Genomic DNA, 18,551 nt, shown 5'->3' on the forward strand with positions numbered 1-18,551 from the left:
CCTGAGAGAGATCAAGTGTTCACCACACTCCCTGTTACCCACTGATATCTGTTCATTAAGTCCACGTTGTGCATTAGTCTCTGGAGGGAATCTATTGTCACTCCTCCCTCCTTCTTTTCTCAGAGCATTGCAAACATGTTCACATGTAGTCGCGGTGAAAACACAAACCTCATTGTATTTTAGTTTAACTTGTTTGAGACAGAACAACGTTGACATACGTTTGTCTCTAAATTCCACAGATTTAAGCCGAGCTGTACCAAACTCACTATGATCCGTCCTAATCCATCTCCCTACGGGATTCCAGACCGAAATATTTGGTCAACGTGGCCTAATTTCTCCACAGCGCCCCCTAGAATTCTTTAAAAAATAAATAAAGGGCGTGCTGTGGTGGCATAGATGATAGCGCGACCCATATCTGAAGGCCTTGAGTCCTCGACGCAGCCGGCACGGGTTCGACTCCCGGACCCGGCGACATTTGCCGCATGTTTCCCCCCCCTCTTCTTCCCCCTTCCTGTCAGCCTACTTTCATATAAGGGATACTAGAGCCCACAAAAGACGCCCTGAAGGGGTAAAAATTAAATAAATCAGCCCCAAGTCATCCTTTGACTGACATTCATAGAATTCAGTCATCCTGACAACTTATGTACAGTATATAAGTTATCCAGATGTACCAAAAAGTCTCTTGGATTCATTGTCCAAACCCAACTGGAAGTTGGGTCTTTTTGGATCAAAGTCAACATTTTGTCCACCCTAATGGAGGTGTGCAGTAATGGCGTTATTATTTTGAGCAAACGTAATTTGGCGATTTGAAGGCCTAAACATATTCTAAAAGTCACCAAATGTTGCACATACATTAGTCGTTCATAAAACTTACATGTTTTACATGTTTCCTAGAAGTCGTACCACAAACTGCTCAAGAGCGCCCTCCCCCCAGAAATTTTATCCTCGCTTTAACCTTGCCTTGTAGTAGAGGCATGAGATTTGTTACACTTACACAACTCCTTCAACCATAATTTAACCCAAACAAGAAGTCAGCCAATTTGCACTGAAGGTCGGATTTTGAATCAGTTTTTGCCGTTCACAGTCTCCACATTTGATCAAACTCCTCCTAGGGATTTCCATCAGTCGGTTTGAAATGTGGTCAGGTTGCTCATAAGGCATGGGTGATCTAACATTATCAAAATGGTGAGGTTTTGTGCATGCTGAAGGGGTGTGGCATGACATCTTGCCGCAAAACCAAAAATATTATATCTGATGCACTATAGGTCACAGAAACACCAAACCTCCTGTGATCAAACCATGTCCAGTCCACAAAAATGCACATTTGTAACTGTTACACTGATCAAATAATGATGTCAATTAAAACCCAGGCCTTTCCAACAGGAAGTCCCTTGGTTTGCTGCTGGTTGTCTTCCTTTGACTCTTTGATTCATACAGATTTAAACAGGTGTCTAGAGACCTAGATCAACATGAAGCTAAATCAGGGGTTTGCAACTCCAGGCCTCGAGGGCCGGTCTCCTGCAACTTTTAGATGTATCTCTACTTCAATACACCTGAATCAAATAATGAGGTACTTAGAAGGACTCTGGAGAACTTGCCTGCACTTAGGAGGTGATACAGCTATTGGATTCAAGTGTGTTTGATCAAGGAGACATCTAAGAGTTGCAGGACACCGGCCCTCGAGGACCAGGATTGCCCATCCCTGAGCTAAATCCTTCCCTCAAGGGGCTCTAGTGCATTTAGCACGAGGATGTGGCAGAATGGCGAATTCAAACCCCTCGCTGCTTGAACACGGTTGGCAGTAAGTCACACATACATATTCCAATTTGCACCAAACTGGATATAAATGACTTTGTTCATCTCTAAAGAGCCCAATATGCTTGGATTGGATCTTGACTCCAACTGCTAAAAGTCCCTGATACATAAAGCGATCAGCACCAGAGTTTTTGTGGTGCTGATCGGTCATCAGGGAGCACGGCTACACACATTGGTGTGGTCGTTTCATGGCATCTCTAAAGCCCCGCCCACTCAAACAAGAACGTGAGAATTATTGTGCGGCTCTTCCAGCTTTTCCGTGTGTATGATAAAAATTTCAAACCTTACCCTTGCTAAGTAAATATCTTCAAAAGCTTACAGGAAGTTCACTCCAGTCCTTCAACACGGAAGAGGAAGTGACATTAACTCCAGCAAGGAAGGTCAGATTTTGGCAAAGTTGTCTTAGTGCTGAACTCATCCTGATCCGGACTGAAGGCTATTTGAAAGCTTTACTTATTTCACCCCCTAGTGGTTAGGTGCCTGAACGGTGTGAGACCAAACGACTGCAATAGGGTGGCGATGCCAGAGCAACAGGGCTGAAGCGGCACTGAGCTACGAGGGCAGCTCAAAGCTGCTGATAGCTTTAAATTTTTACTTGTAGTGCTTTTTCTTCTTCTAACTTGTAAAAGTTTTGTTCTTCTCATTTATTCTCAGCACACCTTTTAAAAAACATTTGGCTCAGCGAAAGTTAGACTCTCTATATTTTTAAAATACACAGCCATTTGAAATCAGTTTGGCTAAAGACATTGCTTTGTCATTATGTTGAGATTTTAGTGACTTACAGTATGTCTAACTTGAAAATAAATTATCTTAATAAAAGTTTCTTAAAAAATAAAATATTAAGAACTATCAGTAGACACATATCTTCTGCCTACTGATAACAACTTTAAAATAATGTCAAAGACTGAAAGTTGCCTGTAGTTTTTTCCCTCTTAGAGACATTGTGAATTAATTTAATAAAACTACATGAATCTGGTTAAAAGACAAACTCACCAGTAAAAAAATCTGGCAATGTGATGAAAGAAGAACAAATACTGTACATTGAAGCTTCTCATCTATTTGCATTTAAAAAAAAACTTGATATATTTTAATACATCAGTTAAATGCTGTAGCATAAGGTGACTTTAAAAGTTAATATCAATCTCAAAGCCAGAATGCAGATTTAAAGACACAGAATAATAAATATACAATCAGATGTATGATAAGGCTGTGTACAGTTTTAAAAGCCATTATTTTGGATATTTAAAATAATCTTAAAGCAGATGAAAGATCAAAGGTAGTATTTGGTACTCAGTTAATTTATTTTTGTTCTCAACTCCCCAAAACAACATCTACTTTCAGTTTATTAGTTTATAAATACAAAGTAGGTCATTTAAATTTGCAGACAACCAATTAAGAACTTTAAAGAATGAATTTGTCTTGTTGTTCTTATTTCAGTCAGTCTTCAGTGTTTTCACAGCAGCTTGGCCTCATGTGAGCCAGGCTGCAGTATCTGTAGAGTAACAATGACTTTAACAGCTTTTCTGAACCAGGGGTAGAACAGGGCGTAGATCACAGGGTTCAGACAAGAGTTAACATAGCAGAGGAAAAACATAGAAAATGAATAAGGGGTATTAGTTAAACTAATCCCAACTAAAGAGTAGCAGTAATATGGACAGTAACACATTAGATATACAACAACTAGAACCCCCAGAGTCCTGGCTGCTTTTAACTCTGATTTCTTTGTTCCTGATGTCGCTGAATGAAACGAGGCGACTGTAATGTGAGAGCGCATGGCACGAGCCTGAGACACAGCCACCACAAATACTCTCAAATACAGAACTATGATGGTTGTTACTGGAAGTATGAAATTAAAAATGAGGTCAAATGTTCCTGGAATGTAGCTCATGATAAATTTACATTCTCCAATGCAGGATTTACTCCTGCCAGACTGAATCAGCTCATCCTTTGCATAGAAAAAGCTGCAGGAAGAAGCACAGAACCAACACAGACAAACACAATATTTGACTCTCGTCAACGAGACTCTGGTGGGGTAATGCAGAGGGTAACAAATGGCTACGTAGCGGTCGACTGATATCAGGACAATGTTCCAGATTGAAGCACAGATGATGATGGCACCAATAAAAAAACCAAACACAACACACATTGGGTCTCCAAGAATCCAGCAGAATGTAAATCTGTAGATTTCAAAAGGCATCAGCAGGAGACCAACAAAAAAGTCTGAAACACCCAGAGAGAGGAGGAGGATGTTTGTAGGAGTGTGGAGCTGCCTGGAAGGAGACAAAATCACAATTATGCATTAAATATAGAAAAAATATCTAAATTTAATTTCTTTTCCTTTTAGCTATACATTTCCAAATGCTAAGGTGGAAGTTTAGTGTAGGTTGAGCTGAGAAGCTGCTGTTTGCCTGAAGTGTGAGACTGAGATGATGATGAGGAGGTTGAGCACTACAGTGATCAGTGAGATGAAGAGCAGCACAGAGTTCAGGAGAATGGCTTCAGACCAGTGAAGTGTGGGCTTCCTGCAGGAGCTGTTGAGGAGATGTGGGAAACAGAGATCAGTTCTGTCTTGGATCTCCATCCTCAGACGGCTGCAGCTCTCTGATCTGATCCTGTCCTGTAACACATGTTTTTCTGCCTTAACTCCTCTGTTGCTTTATCTCTCTGGGGAATTTCTAGTTTCTCCGCCTTCTCTTCAATTTTTTGAGAACTCATTTTAACTTTAGGACTCAGTAACATTGCATTTTGTTTCATTCATAATCAGTAACTGGTGGCCTCTGCTTTCGATTTCACTATGCCTTAGTGAAGGCTTACTGTAATCACGTTCCCATCTCGTTATATGGTTTTTAAAGCCTCAATATATCCAAAAATTCACCAAAATTTACCCCTGATTTTTCCTCGCAGGAAATTTTAAAATTTCAATGGAATCAAGAGTGGGTGTGACAAAACTGCTCTATGGTTCCCCCTAACGTGAGATAGGCCAAACCGCACGTTGTAGAGACTTAAAACCTGGTACGTAGGTAGATACACCCTAAATCAAGGAAAAAAGGTCTTTTGGATGTCCATCCTGCCTTGCGACAGACTGGCGACCTGTCAGGGTGACCCCGCCTCTCACCCGGAATGTTAGCTGGGGATAGGTACCAGGACCCCTCCTGACCCCACTGGGGACAAGGGTGTAGGAAAGTGGATGGATGCATATCCGTTCTAAAATGCACGGGGATGCAGCCATTTTGGGTCAAAAGGCAAATTCTGGCCATTTTTGACCTTTACACACCTTGAACTTTACCAAACTCCTCTTAGGGATTTTGAGCAATCAGCTTCATTTTTGGTCAGTATTCAGGTTAAAGATGGCCAATCAAAAGTTATCAAAATCTTGCGTTTTTGAACATGTTTACGGGGTATGGCCAAGCGGTGAACTTTGTCTTAGTCATTCATGTCAGATTCCCCAACATGCAATGTGGTCAAATGCTAACGTTATCTTTTTTATTTTTTATTTTTGAACCCTCCAGGGGGTCTTTTGTGGGCTCTAGTGTCCCTTATATGACAGTGGGCTTACAGGAAGGGGGGACGAAGAGGGGGAAAGACATGCAGTAAAAATCGCCGGGTCCGGGAGTTGATCCCGCGACGGCCGCGTCGGGAACTCAAGGTCTCCAAATATGGGTAGCGCTATCCCGTTACGCCACCACACCACGCCCCCAAGCTAATGTTATCTGAAGTAGCTTTTTTGTGCATAGTTCCATTTCTGACCCCCTTCGTCTAATCAAGATGCTCATGTATCAGAAGACAGACAACAAGTTAGCCTCACTTGCTTTAGAGCACAAAGAGTTTTCATTGGAAGGCGTGGCCATGACATCGTGTCGAAGTCAGACGTCACGGTGCTCTGTACCAAACTCACTATGATTCGACCTCGTACATCACCCTACAGGACTCCAGTCCAATATTTGGTCGGCATGGTCTAATTCCTCCACAGTGCCTTCTAGAATTATTTAAGAAAAATCTGCGCCAAGCGACGCTTTGATTGACAATCATAAAACAAGTTGTGTTAGAGAAACGACTTAATGTCCTCAGAGTTTATTGAAGTGAGAAAGAAGTGCAGAGTCAGTGAATGGAATCAACAGCCAATTTATTCCAAAAATTACGAAGAGTGATCAATGGAGATCACACTTACTCACAGCACACCTTCTCAGCTCAACCGCAGCATGATCTGATTTTAGGTGAGGACATCCCATTGATAAAACACTGTTCCTCTCCCCCAATCATGCAGCAACCTGCACATTACCTCAGAACCAGCTCAAACCAGTTTACCCTCCCCCACCAATGCTGTTTCCTATGTCCCACAAAACGCAACTACTGTACATAGCTCATAAGTAACTAAACTCTAGCATATCTTGAAAATAACAATATAATATGTTTAGATTAAAAAGAAATTCTAACATAAAAACTAAAATGTATAATAAAGATCATTATCTTTTATATTGATTATGTATTTCAGTAAAGCAAAATATTAACTGCTCATGAAAACAACTGTTTTCCATCCACAATTCTCAGGATGGACGTGAAAGTCTCTTGGATCCATGGTGCAAACCCAACAGGAAGTCGGTTATTTTGGATTAAAGCGAACATTTTGTTCACCCTAGTGGAGATGTGCAGCAAAAGCGTTATTTTGAGGAAAAATTTAATAGGCTATTCAGAGCCCGAAATATATTTGAAAAGTCACCAAACTTTGCACATACTGTACATCAGTGGTTCATGAAGTAACCCATGGAGTCATAATAAAAGCATCCGACCAAAGCTATCAGTAGACACATTTCCTCTGTCTACTGCTCACAACTTTAAATTAATGTCACAGAAGTTGCCTATAGTTTGTTCCCCCTTACAGACTTAGTGAATTCATTTAATAAAAATATGTGAATTTGATGAAAAACAACAAATAAATTGAAGTTTCTCAATAATTTTTAAAAAACTTAATATGTTTCAATATATCAGTTAAATGCTGTAGTAATATGGACTTTAAAAGTTAATATCAATCTCAAAGTTAGAACGCAGAATTACAGAAACAAAATAATAAATATATAATCAGATGTATGATAATCCTGCGTACAGTTTAAAAAGACATTTTTTGAAAATTTTAAATAATCATGAACCACAAGACAGATCAAAGATGGTATTTTGTACATTTGTTCCCAACGCCCCAAAGCAACATCTACTTTTTGTTTGTTGATTTATGACACAAAACAGTTCATTTAAATGTGCAAACTACTAACTAGAAATGTTTAATGATGAATTTCTCTTATTCTTATTCCAGTCAGTCTTCAGTGTTTTCACAGCAGCTTGGCCTCACGTGAGCCAGGCTGCAGTATCTGTAGAGTAACAATGACTTTAACAGCTTTTCTGAACCAGGGGTAGAACAGGGCGTAGATCACAGGGTTCAGACAAGAGTTGGAGTAAAAGAGGATAAACAAAATTGATGAATATGAGGTACTGGTTATATTAACTTGAACTATAGAGTAGCAGTAATATGGACAGTAACACATTAGATATACAACAACTAGAACCCCCAGAGTCCTGGCTGCTTTTAACTCTGATTTCTTTGTTCCTGATGTCGCTGAATGAAACGAGGCGACTGTAATGTGAGAGCGCATGGCACGAGCCTGAGACACAGCCACCACAAATACTCTCAAATACAGAACTATGATGGTTGTTACTGGAAGTATGAAATTTAAAATGAGGTCAAATGTTCCTAGAATGTAGCTTATGGTAAATTTACATTCTCCAGTGCAGGATTTACTCTTGCCAAACTGAACCATCACATCATTTGAATAGACAAAGCTGCAGGAAGAAGCACAGAACCAACACAGACAAACACAATATTTGACTCTCATCAACGACATTTTCCTGGAGTAATCCAGAGGGTAGCATATAGCAATATAGCGGTCAACTGATACCAAAACAATGTTCCAAATTGAAGCACTGATGAGGTTACAAATCAAGAAACAAAGTGAAACACACATGGCATCTCCAAGAAACCAGCAGAATGTAAATCTGTAGATTTCAAAAGGCATCAGCAGGAGACCAACAAAAAAGTCTGAAACACCCAGAGAGACGAGGAGGATGTTTGTAGGAGTGTGGAGCTGCCTGGAAGGAGACAAAATCACAATTATGCATCAAATATAGAAAAAATATCTAAATTTAATTTCTTTTCCTTCTAGCTAAACATTTCCAAATGCTAAGGTGGAAGTTTAATGTAGGTTGAACTGAGAAGCTGCTGTTTGCCTGAAGTGTGAGACTGAGATGATGATGAGGAGGTTGAGCACTACAGTGATCAGTGAGATGAAGAGCAGCACAGAGTTCAGGAGAACGGCTTCAGACCAGTGAAGTGTGGGCTTCCTGCAGGAGCTGTTGAGGAGATGTGGGAAACAGAGATCAGTTCTGTCTTGGATCTCCATCCTCAGACGGCTGCAGCTCTCTGATCTGATCCTGTCCTGTAGCAAATGTTTTCCTACCTTAACTCCTCTGTTGCTTTATCTCTCTGGGGAATTTCTGCTTCCTCCTCCTCCATTTTGCAGATGCATTTCATTTATATGATTTACCTTTTTTGTCTCACCATAAGAAAAAAAATTCTGACAAAAATTAAGAAGACATTCATTATTTTCACACATCTTCTGTTTTCTATGTTTGCCATCAGAAAGTAATTCTCAAATTGTTTAGCTGTTAAACTCACCATCTTATCCTCTGTTGTTTTAAAATGCTGAAAATATCAAACTTAAGTTAAGAGAAATTTATGTCACAATTTGGCAGCTTGAAATTGGCCTCTGTGTCTTTAAGAAGCTCCATGACAACAACGCCTTTCCATTATGCTGTTTACCATCGTTCTTAACATTGTTAAAAAGTGTTGTTGGCTATGGTTAATTTTATGGACTTATTTACATTAATCTCACTTAATTCTTTTGTTTTAGTGAAGCCAGCGTCCTTTTTTATGTTCAGTTAATGTAAAAGTTACAAATCTAACTAACTTAAATTAGCTTAAAGGAACGTTTTACTTTGACTTGAAACAACTGAGTTCAATGCCAGTTTTGTATCCTGTGTCTAACCAACTCAATTTACTAACTTATTTCATTATGTGTGTTTAACATGACAAAAATAAGTCAGTCTTACTTAAATCATTTATTTTTGTCTAATAAATAACTTAAATCTCTTTGACTAATCTCTACAGAAAGTCAACTCAAATGTTTACGTTCTTTAAAAACTAAAATATCCAAAATGATATTATCCTGCACATCATTCTTTGAATACAACTTGAATTTTAATCATTTTAAACATGTTTTAATATGTTATTTTAGCTTTTCACAGATCTTGCATTCTGAGTTTATCCAACTTCAATTATTAAGTTGATTTAACTTAATAAACCAACATAAGGATCTGGATCTGTCCCTGATGAAGCATCAGGACATCAGAGGCCGGATACAAACACGGTGTTGAACTTTATTGTTTAGCCTTTCAGTAAATAACAGCTGCTTCTCAGCTCCTGCCTGCAAACTCTGACATAAATATGTGGATGATTGTGAACGGCGTTTATGTGGCTAAACCTTCCCGTACTTTGCTGCAGCTGCTTCTATTGCCAACCACTGATGACCTGTCTGTCTGTCTGTCTGTCTGTCTGCCAGGTGCTGCTGCACACAGACCGCCTGTCTTTTGTTATTTTTCAGTGCTGCAGGCCAGGAACCATTCTCACCACTAACAATGGCAAGCTCGTTAACACACACCCCAATAGTCCAAGGCAGGGGTGTCAAACTCATTTTGGTTTAGGGGCCGCATACAGCTTAATCTGATCTCAAGGGGGCCACACAAGTAAACTCATTGCAAGATTAAATAGAACTAGTAAAAGTGGACTTGTTGATCTTTATATTAAACAAGTTTCACTTTTACAAAATATATTATGAAAAGCTCAGATTTTTTAAGAAAAGCATGTGCAATTTCAACACTACTTTTACATTTATTTAAGTGCATTATGCATAAGAACTGATCACAGTGATTGTACAATGTTGCAAAACATTTATTCACAGTTTTTGGAACTTAAAAACACTGTCCTGCATGACATAATACATCAAACAGATAAAAATTAATAAATGATTTAAAATCAATTTTCCACATATGGGAATCAATTTGAACAAATTGTCTGGCTTCAAGCATTTGAAATGTCAGCTGCTTTAAGCAAATATTTGATTAAGTACATTTGTCACCGTTCTTGTTGATGCATAAAATGTATACATATAGAAAAACTTACATACATAACAGCTATTGCATGCATGAGAAATATTTTACTCAACAAAACTCTTTTGTTGTAAATCTGTTACTGACTAGCACTAACTTTAACAGAATTAATTCAGCAAATATTCAAAGCTGTAATTTTTAATAGTGCAACGCTGACAGTAACATTCCATAGGATTTAGTTTTACTCAGTATTTGCCCCTGAAATTTGGCATCTTTTAGCCTGGACAAGTACATCATCCGTTAAAGTGCTTGTATTTTTCACCATGCTGAGTTTCATAGTGGCGCCGAATATTGTATTCCTTAAGCACCGAAACCTGCTGCAGGCACACGAGGCACACAGGTTTTCCATTCACCTCAGTGAACAAATAAGAAGAAGTCCATTTTTCTTGAAAAATCCGACACTCTGTGTCTACCTTTCGCTTTTTTGACAAAGACATTTCGTTGATGAGGTTGCCAGGAAAAAAGTAAAAAGCTGGTAAAGTAAAAGAATCGAAGCCGTTTACAGGACCTGAACCTCAGTGCTACCATCTGCTGTTAGTTCCGATGCAGTGTTGCATCATGTTGTCCACTCTGAATGAAACACAGCACCCCTCGTGGATAAAGTAGGAATTGCAGATTTTAAATTAAACGAAGTACATGTTTTTTTCAATAATCATTGTTGAATAATGATAATGCATTTAGCCACCGGACCGGACTAAATCGTTCGGCGGGCCGTACGTTTGACACCCCTGCTCCAAAGGGTCATACAAACACAGGTTAGTATTTCTGCAACTAGGTCTGTAAACTTTTAGTTTTCTATTTTAAGGAATTTTTGGCACTACTGCCTTTTAATTGAAAGTAAGCTAACAAGAAGAGAGAAAGGGGGAAAGACATGAAACAAACAGACCGAGGACATTCCTCGAAGTCGGGACGGATGTGACAATGTCTGTAGCCACTGAACAAAGAGCACCACCCTACCCACTGCGCCGCATGATGTCCCATGTCTGCCTACTTTGATACAGGATGCAGTCTTGACTTAAAGAAGTCGATTGTGCAAGTAGGACTCCATTTTGAGATGTTGATTCTGTAGAGCAGAACTGCTTTGACACATAAAGTCAACCAGATTCTCTATGTTGTATGCCTTAAATGCCAAAAATAGAAAATTTGAAGAAAAAAAATAAATGTAACAGTATTTTCTTTACCTTTATTTGCAAGAGCAGAGGCCCCAACATATTATGACATATTTCACTCTACAGAGTACAGAACTCCAGGCCATACTTTCTTTGTGTCATACATATCGCGACTACATGGCCTGTATTTGTGTGGGTCAGTTTTCTTTCGCCACACGCATGATGTGTGTTAAGGATGTGGTTGTGTTTGTGTGGCTCAGGTGCCGTGATGGATTGGTGCGAACTCTCCGATAACATCATGCAGACAACTCTGATCATCACCATCGCAATATATGTCAATGATTCTCTCTCTGAAGAAGATAAACAAATGTAATTTAAAGGTTTTCTTTTTTTTCTTTTTTTTTTTTTAAGAAATAATTGGGAAAAGAGATTAGGCATTATAGTCATTTCAATGTTTGGATGCATTTTCGACTTTTATCTCCATTTCAGGTAAAGGCAGAGAACATTATCAGTGCACATCAACCCTGCAAACCCAGCAAAGGTAATTCCCTCTAACTACCAGACACTAGTTATCAAAAACACAGTCAGATGTGTGATAGAGCTGTGCAAAACTTTAGAGAACAGCTATGAAAATATTTTCACAATATCTAAAACAAACGTTAAAGCTGAAAGTATTTCATACATTAAACCAAATGTTTTTGTTCCCACCTTGCCTTTACTAAGACACATACAAAAGACAGTTAATTCATGATTTCCAGGCTGGTAATGAGAAACATCAATTAGAGCAGCTGGGATTTCAGTCAGTCTTCAGTGTTTTCACAGTATGTTGGCCTCACGTGAGCCAGGCTGCAGTATCTGTAGAGTAACAATGACTTTAACAGCTTTTCTGAACCAGGGGTAGAACAGGGCGTAGATCACAGGGTTCAGACAAGAGTTGGAATAAAAGACAAAGCACAAAATCGATGCATATGAGGTACTGGTTAGATTAATATCAACTATAGAGTAGCAGTAATATGGACAGTAACACATTAGATATACAACAACTAGAACCCCCAGAGTCCTGGCTGCTTTTAACTCTGATTTCTTTGTTCCTGATGTCGCTGAATGAAACGAGGCGACTGTAATGTGAGAGCGCATGGCACGAGCCTGAGACACAGCCACCACAAATACTCTCAAATACAGAACTATGATGGTTGTTACTGGAAATATGAAATTAAAAATAAGGTCAAATGTTCCTAGAATGTAGCTTATGGTAAATTTACATTCTCCAGTGCAGGATTTACTCTTGCCAAACTGAACCATCACATCATTTGAATAGACAAAGCTGCAGGAAGAAGCACAGAACCAACACAGACAAACACAATATTTGACTCTCGTCAACGACATTTTCCTGGAGTAATCCAGAGGGTAGCATATAGCAATATAGCGGTCAACTGATATCAAAACAATGTTCCAAATTGAAGCACTGATGAGGTTACCAATGAAGAAACCAAACAAAGCACACATGGCGTCTCCAAGAAACCAGCAGAATGTAAATCTGTAGATTTCAAAAGGCATCAGCAGGAGACCAACAAAAAAGTCTGAAACACCCAGAGAGACGAGGAGGATGTTTGTAGGAGTGTGGAGCTGCCTGGAAGGAGACAAAATCACAATTATGCATCAATTTTAGAAGAAATATCTAAATTTTAATTCCTTTTCCTTTTAGCTAGACATTTCCAAATGCTAAGGTGGAAGTTTAGTGTAGGTTGAACTGAGAAGCTGCTGTTTGCCTGAAGTGTGAGACTGAGATGATGATGAGGAGGTTGAGCACTACAGTGATCAGTGAGATGAAGAGCAGCACAGAGTTCAGGAGAATGGCTTCAGACCAGTGAAGTGTGGGCTTCCTGCAGGAGCTGTTGAGGAGATGTGGGAAACAGAGATCAGTTCTGTCTTGGATCTCCATCCTCAGACGGCTGCGGCTCTCTGATCTGATCCTGTCTTGTAACACATGTTTTCCTGTCCTCCCTCCTCTGTTGCTTTATCTCTCTGGGGAGTTTCTGCCTCCTCCTCCTCCATTTTGCAGATGCATTTCATATATATAATTTACCTTTTTTTGTCTCCCCAATAAGAAAAAAAATTCTGACAAAAGTTAAGACATTCATTATTTTCACACATCTTCTGTTTTCTATGTTTGCCATCAGAAAGTAATTCCCAAATTGTTTAGCTGTTAAACTCACCATCTTATCCTCTGTTGTTTTAAAATGCTGAAAATATCAAACTTAAGTTAAGAGAAATTTATGTCACAATTTGGCAGCTTGAAATTGGCCTCTGTCTCTTTAAAGCTCCATGACAACAACACCTTTCCATTATGCTGTTTACCATCGTTCTTAACATTGTTAAAAAGTGTTGTTGGCTATGTGTCATGTAGTGCGGGTGGTGAGGGTTGGTGAGGCAGACGCTTGAGACCCAGGTAGAAATGAAAATGATGATTTTAATGGTGAAACTCAGTCCAAACAACGAGCAGCAGGCACATGGACACTCTGACGACGAATAAGCTAAACATTGACGAGGACCTGATGAGGAACAAGGAACACAGGTGGAGTTAAATACATGGGAGGGTAATGACAGAACGAGACACACCTGGGAACAATCAAGGGGAGGACAGGACAACGACGAGACTCAAGGACACAAAAAACTCTAAATGAACACAGAAAACACAGATCCTGACAGTACCCCCCCTCAAGGGCGGCTACCAGACGCCCACAAAAAAAAAACACAACAAGGGTGGGCGGAGGGGCACTGGACGGGGGGCCAGAGTCCAGAAAAAACAAAAAACAACCCACCAACGTGGGCGGAAACACAGGAAGGGCCAAGAGTCCAAAAATAAACAAAAAACTACCCACAGGGTGGGCGGAGGCAAAAGAGGTGGGAACCACGGAGGTGGTCTGGCGGTCGTCCGCGGCGGCGGGAACCCCGGAGGCGGGAACCCCGGAGGCGGGAACCCCGGAGGCGGGAAGCGGTCCGGCGGCCGTCCGCGACGCTGGAGGCGGAAACCCCAGAGGCGGGACCCCGGAGGCGGTCCAGCGGCCGTCCGCGGCGCTGGAGGTGGCGATGAGGAGTCCCGGGGGCCGCCCACAGACAGCGACGACGAGCCCCCCGAGGCAGGGTCTCTGGTGGAGCACAGGGGGTCTCAGTTGGAACGCGGGGGGTCTGGGTCTCGGGAGGAACGGATAGAGTCTGGGTCTCAGGTGGAACGCAGGGGGTCTGGGTCTCAGGTGGAACGCTGAGGGTCAGGGTCTCAGGAGGAACGCAGAGGGTCAGGGTCTCAGGAGGAATGCAGAGGGTCAGGGTCTCAGGAGGAACGCAGAGGGTCAGGGTCTCAGGAGGAACGCAGAGAGTCAGGGTCTCAGAAGGAACGCAGAGAGTCAGGGTCTCAGGAGGAACGCAGGGGGACTGAGTCTCGGTAGGAACGCAGGGGGTCTGGGTCTCGGTAGGAACACAGGGAGTCTCTGGAGGAACACAGGGAGTCTCTGGAGGAAGTCCAGGGCGAAGCCTCGGAACCGGCTGGGGAGGAGAACTGGGGTGAAGCCTCGGGGCCGGCTGCGGAGGCGGGCGGGGCGGAGCCTCGGGGCTGGCTGCAGAGGAGAGCCGGGACGGAGCCTCGGGGCCGGCTGCGGAGGAGAGCCGGGGCGGAGCCTCGGGGCCAGCTGCGGAGGCGAGCCGGCGCAAAGCCTCGGAACCGGCTGCAGAGGTGAGCCGGAGTGAAGCCTCGGAACCGGCGGCGGCTCCGGAAAGCGACGAGGGGCCGGGTCCACCGGCGGCTCACGTCGCTGTCTCCGGGCTGACAGCGGAGGAGGAGTTTCCGGAAAGTGACGAGGGGCCGGCTCCACTGGCGGCTCACGTCGCTGTCTCCGGGCTGACAGCGGAGGAGGTGTTTCTGGAAAGCGACAAGGGGCCGGCTCCACCGGCGGCTCACGTCGCTGACTTCCCGGACGCATCAATCGACGGGGGCCGAATACGGGGGGTGCCAACACCAGTCTTGTCCCCCGGAAAAGCTCCCGCTGCAGGTCGGCGAGGGCTTCAGCTAGCTCCCTCTCCTCCCTGCCAGATCTCCGCCACGGTCCGCTCTGCCTTTTAGGAGGGAACCTCACTCCAGCAGCTGGGTCCATAATTAGCAAGCCTCACCAATCGGTCTGGTCGGGTCCTTCTGTCATGTAGTGCGGGTGGTGAGGGTTGGTGAGGCAGACGCTTGAGACCCAGGTAGAAATGAAAATGATGATTTTAATGGTGAAACTCAGTCCAAACAACGAGCAGCAGGCACATGGACACATTGACGACGAATAAGCTAAACATTGACGAGGACCCGATGAGGAACAAGGAACACAGGTGGAGTTAAATACATGGGAGGGTAATGACAGAACGAGACACACCTGGGAACAATCAAGGGGAGGACAGGACAACGACGAGACTCAAGGACACAAAAAACTCTAAATGAACACAGAAAACACAGATCCTGACACTATGGTTAATTTTATGGACTTATTTACATTAATCTCACTTAATTCTTTTGTTTTAGTGATGCCAGCTTACTTTTTTGTGTTCAGTTAATGTAAAAGTTACAAATCTAACTAACTTAAATTAGCTTAAAGGAACGTTTTACTTTGACTTGAAACAACTGAGTTCAATGCCAGTTTTGTATCCTGTGTCTAACCAACTCAATTTACTAACTTATTTCATTATGTGTGTTTAACATGACAAAAATAAGTCAGTCTTACTTAAATCATTTATTTTTGTCTAATAAATAACTTAAATCTCTTTGACTAATCTCTACAGAAAGTCAACTCAAATGTTTACGTTCTTTAAAAACTAAAATATCCAAAATGATATTATCCTGCACATCATTCTTTGAATACAACTTGAATTTTAATCATTTTAAACATGTTTTAATATGTTATTTTAGCTTTTCACAGATCTTGCATGCTGAGTTTATCCAACTTCATTTATTAAGTTGATTTAACTTAATAAACCAACATAAGGATCTGGATCTGTCCCTGATGAAGCATCAGGACATCAGAGGCCGGATACAAACACGGTGTTGAATTTTATTGTTTAGCCTTTCAGTAAATAACAGCTGCTTCTCACCTCCAGCCTGCAAACTGTGACATAAATATGTGGATGATTGTGAACGGCGTTTATGTGCCTAATTTTCCCGTACATTGCTGCAGCTGCTTCTATTGCCAACCACTGATGACCTACCTGTCTGTCTGTCGGTCTGTCTGTCTCTCTGCCAGCCCGGTGCTGCTGCACACAGACCTCCTGTCTTTTGTTATTCTTCAGTGATGCAGTCTAGGAACCATTCTCACCACTCTAACAATGGCAAGGTCGTTAACACACACACCCCAATACTCCAAAGGGTCATACAAACACAGGTAAGTATTTGTGCAACCAGGTTAGTCAATTTATAGTTTTCTCTTTTATAGAGATTTTGGCACTACTGGCTGTTAATTGAAAGTAAGCTAACAAGAAGAGAGAAAGGGGCAAAGACATGAAACAAACAGACCGAGGACATTCCTCGAAGTCAGGACGGATGTGACAATGTCTGTAGCCACTGAACAAAGAGCACCACCCTACCCACTGCGCCGCATGATGGACCATGTCTGCCTACTTTGATACTGTCATGGTGAGGGGTTACCAGGACTCGAAGGCAAGCAACAACTACGGACACCAAGCGCAGTTTAACAGATTTATTGAACAATGAGTGCAAATGGGGAGAGAATAGAGAGGCGTTGATCTGCAGCAGCAGGGAGGAACCGGGCCAGAGGAGGAACTGAGGAAAGGTGAGTGGTTAAACAGGGAAGCAAATGAAGGGAATGGTGGTGTAACCTGGTGATGGCTTACTGTCTGAGGGTTAGGATGAGCAGAGGTGGGTACATGGGTTTTCCAGCAGTCGGTGCAGTGTGGGATTTCCGGGGGGAGGAGTTCCAGCATGAGACTGAGGGTGGACAGGCAGCAGCTGGCTGGTGGTAGTGGAGGTATCCAGGAGCTAGTTTTAGCAGAGCAGCGAGGACCAGGTAATTAGGTAGACTGAGCACGAGGGGTTGATCAGGGCTGGTTCTCTGAGGAGGGAATAGATGAGAGAGGAATCAGAACAAGCTAAACACAGTAACAGCAGCACAGAGAGCCACAGTATACCACTATAGAAGCAAAATCATCTGGCGTCTGCCTCAGGGAAGCCGCTCCTATTAAAGGCCTTCGCTGATTGGTCTTGATGAGCACCAGCTGGATCCCGTCTGCCTGCCACCCTGTAAATGTAGAGAAACCACTCCCCTGCAGAACCCAACAGTACCCGCCCCTCAACGGACGCCCCCTGGCGGCCGACTCGAAGAAGATGCAGCGGAGCGTTCAAAAGAGGAAATGAGGGATGGGTCCAGGATAAAGGACCGCGGAACCCAGGACCGCTCCTCGGGACCATATCCCTCCCAGTCAACCAGGTACTGCCTACCCCGCCCACGAGGACGCACATCCACAATGCGACGGACGGAGAAGGCTGGGTGACCATCAATAACCCGGGCGGGTGGAGGGGGCTCGGAAGGAGGGCACAAAGGACTAGAGATGTAGGGCTTGATCTGAGAAACATGAAACACTGGATGGACACGGAAATGAGAAGGCAACTTAAGGCGGACTGCAGATTGGCCAATGATGGCCTCAACAATGAACGGACCTAGAAACCTGGGGGACAGCTTGCGGGAACAAGATTTTAGTGGAAAGTTTTTAGATGATAGCCAAACTCTTTGGCCGGGTGAGAATGTGGGGGCAGGGACTCTCTTCCTATCAGCGAGACGCTTATTTTGGGCTGAAGTTCTTTGAAGGGCAGCCTTAGTCTGGTTCCAAATACGCTGACAGTTCTGTATGTGATGCCTAACTGATGGAATGACAGTATCTGGGAAGGACGTAGGTAGAAGGGACGGTTGAAATCCCTGTGAGGCCTCGAATGGAGATAACCCAGAAGCAGATGAGATGTGTGAGTTATGGGCATACTCCACCCATGGTAAGTGGACACTCCAAGATGAGGGATTGGAGGCACATAAACAGCGCAGGGTGTTTTCTAGCTCTTGGTTAAGACGTTCACACTGTCCATTGGTTTGTGGATGGAACCCCGAGGACAAACAAGGCTGAGCACCGAGCACAGAACAGAAGTCCCGCCAAACCCGAGAAGTGAACTGGGGTCCCCTATCGGAGACAATCTCACTGGGGATGCCATGAAGGCGAAAAACATGGCGGAAAACAAGTTTGGCGGTCTCAGTGGCCGATGGAAGTTTGGTGAGGGCAACCAGATGACAAGCCTTAGAAAAACGATCTATTATGGTGAGTATGACA

At 42.7% G+C, this 18,551-nt stretch overlaps 3 protein-coding genes across 3 annotated transcripts; all 3 read right to left on the minus strand.

Moving 5' to 3' along the window:
- Positions 1-3,268: 3,268 nt before the first annotated feature.
- Positions 3,269-4,396, minus strand: LOC114148717 (trace amine-associated receptor 13c-like). The gene is made up of 2 exons (XM_028024165.1): positions 4,224-4,396; positions 3,269-4,085 (listed from the first exon to the last, which is right to left on the minus strand). Exons 1-2 carry the CDS (start codon positions 4,394-4,396, stop codon positions 3,269-3,271), a joined length of 990 nt encoding a protein of 329 aa, XP_027879966.1.
- A 2,740-nt stretch (positions 4,397-7,136) lies between these two features.
- LOC114147488 (trace amine-associated receptor 13c-like) lies at positions 7,137-8,261 on the minus strand. Its single transcript, XM_028021931.1, has 2 exons — positions 8,089-8,261; positions 7,137-7,950 (listed from the first exon to the last, which is right to left on the minus strand). Exons 1-2 carry the CDS (start codon positions 8,259-8,261, stop codon positions 7,137-7,139), a joined length of 987 nt encoding a protein of 328 aa, XP_027877732.1.
- Positions 8,262-12,011: 3,750 nt separating this feature from the next.
- LOC114148887 (trace amine-associated receptor 13c-like) lies at positions 12,012-13,227 on the minus strand. Its single transcript, XM_028024389.1, has 2 exons — positions 12,965-13,227; positions 12,012-12,825 (listed from the first exon to the last, which is right to left on the minus strand). Exons 1-2 carry the CDS (start codon positions 13,135-13,137, stop codon positions 12,012-12,014), a joined length of 987 nt encoding a protein of 328 aa, XP_027880190.1. The 5' UTR covers positions 13,138-13,227.
- Positions 13,228-18,551: the final 5,324 nt, after the last annotated feature.

Source organism: Xiphophorus couchianus, chromosome 7 (genome assembly GCF_001444195.1).
Source record: "Xiphophorus couchianus chromosome 7, X_couchianus-1.0, whole genome shotgun sequence".
In the NCBI taxonomy this organism is placed as follows: Eukaryota; Metazoa; Chordata; class Actinopteri; order Cyprinodontiformes; family Poeciliidae; genus Xiphophorus; species Xiphophorus couchianus.

What these genes read in the sequence shown, in the direction of transcription:
- LOC114148717 (XM_028024165.1), bottom strand. Translation starts at nt 4,396, where the DNA reads ATGGAGATCCAAGACAGAACTGATCTCTGTTTCCCACATCTCCTCAAC. An exon ending in ATCTCAGTCTCACACTTCAG is followed by an intron (nt 4,086 to 4,223) that starts GCAAACAGCAGC and finishes GTCTCCTTCCAG; the next exon opens with GCAGCTCCACACTCCTACAA.
- LOC114147488 (XM_028021931.1), bottom strand. Translation starts at nt 8,261, where the DNA reads ATGGAGATCCAAGACAGAACTGATCTCTGTTTCCCACATCTCCTCAAC. An exon ending in ATCTCAGTCTCACACTTCAG is followed by an intron (nt 7,951 to 8,088) that starts GCAAACAGCAGC and finishes GTCTCCTTCCAG; the next exon opens with GCAGCTCCACACTCCTACAA.
- LOC114148887 (XM_028024389.1), bottom strand. Translation starts at nt 13,137, where the DNA reads ATGGAGATCCAAGACAGAACTGATCTCTGTTTCCCACATCTCCTCAAC. An exon ending in ATCTCAGTCTCACACTTCAG is followed by an intron (nt 12,826 to 12,964) that starts GCAAACAGCAGC and finishes GTCTCCTTCCAG; the next exon opens with GCAGCTCCACACTCCTACAA.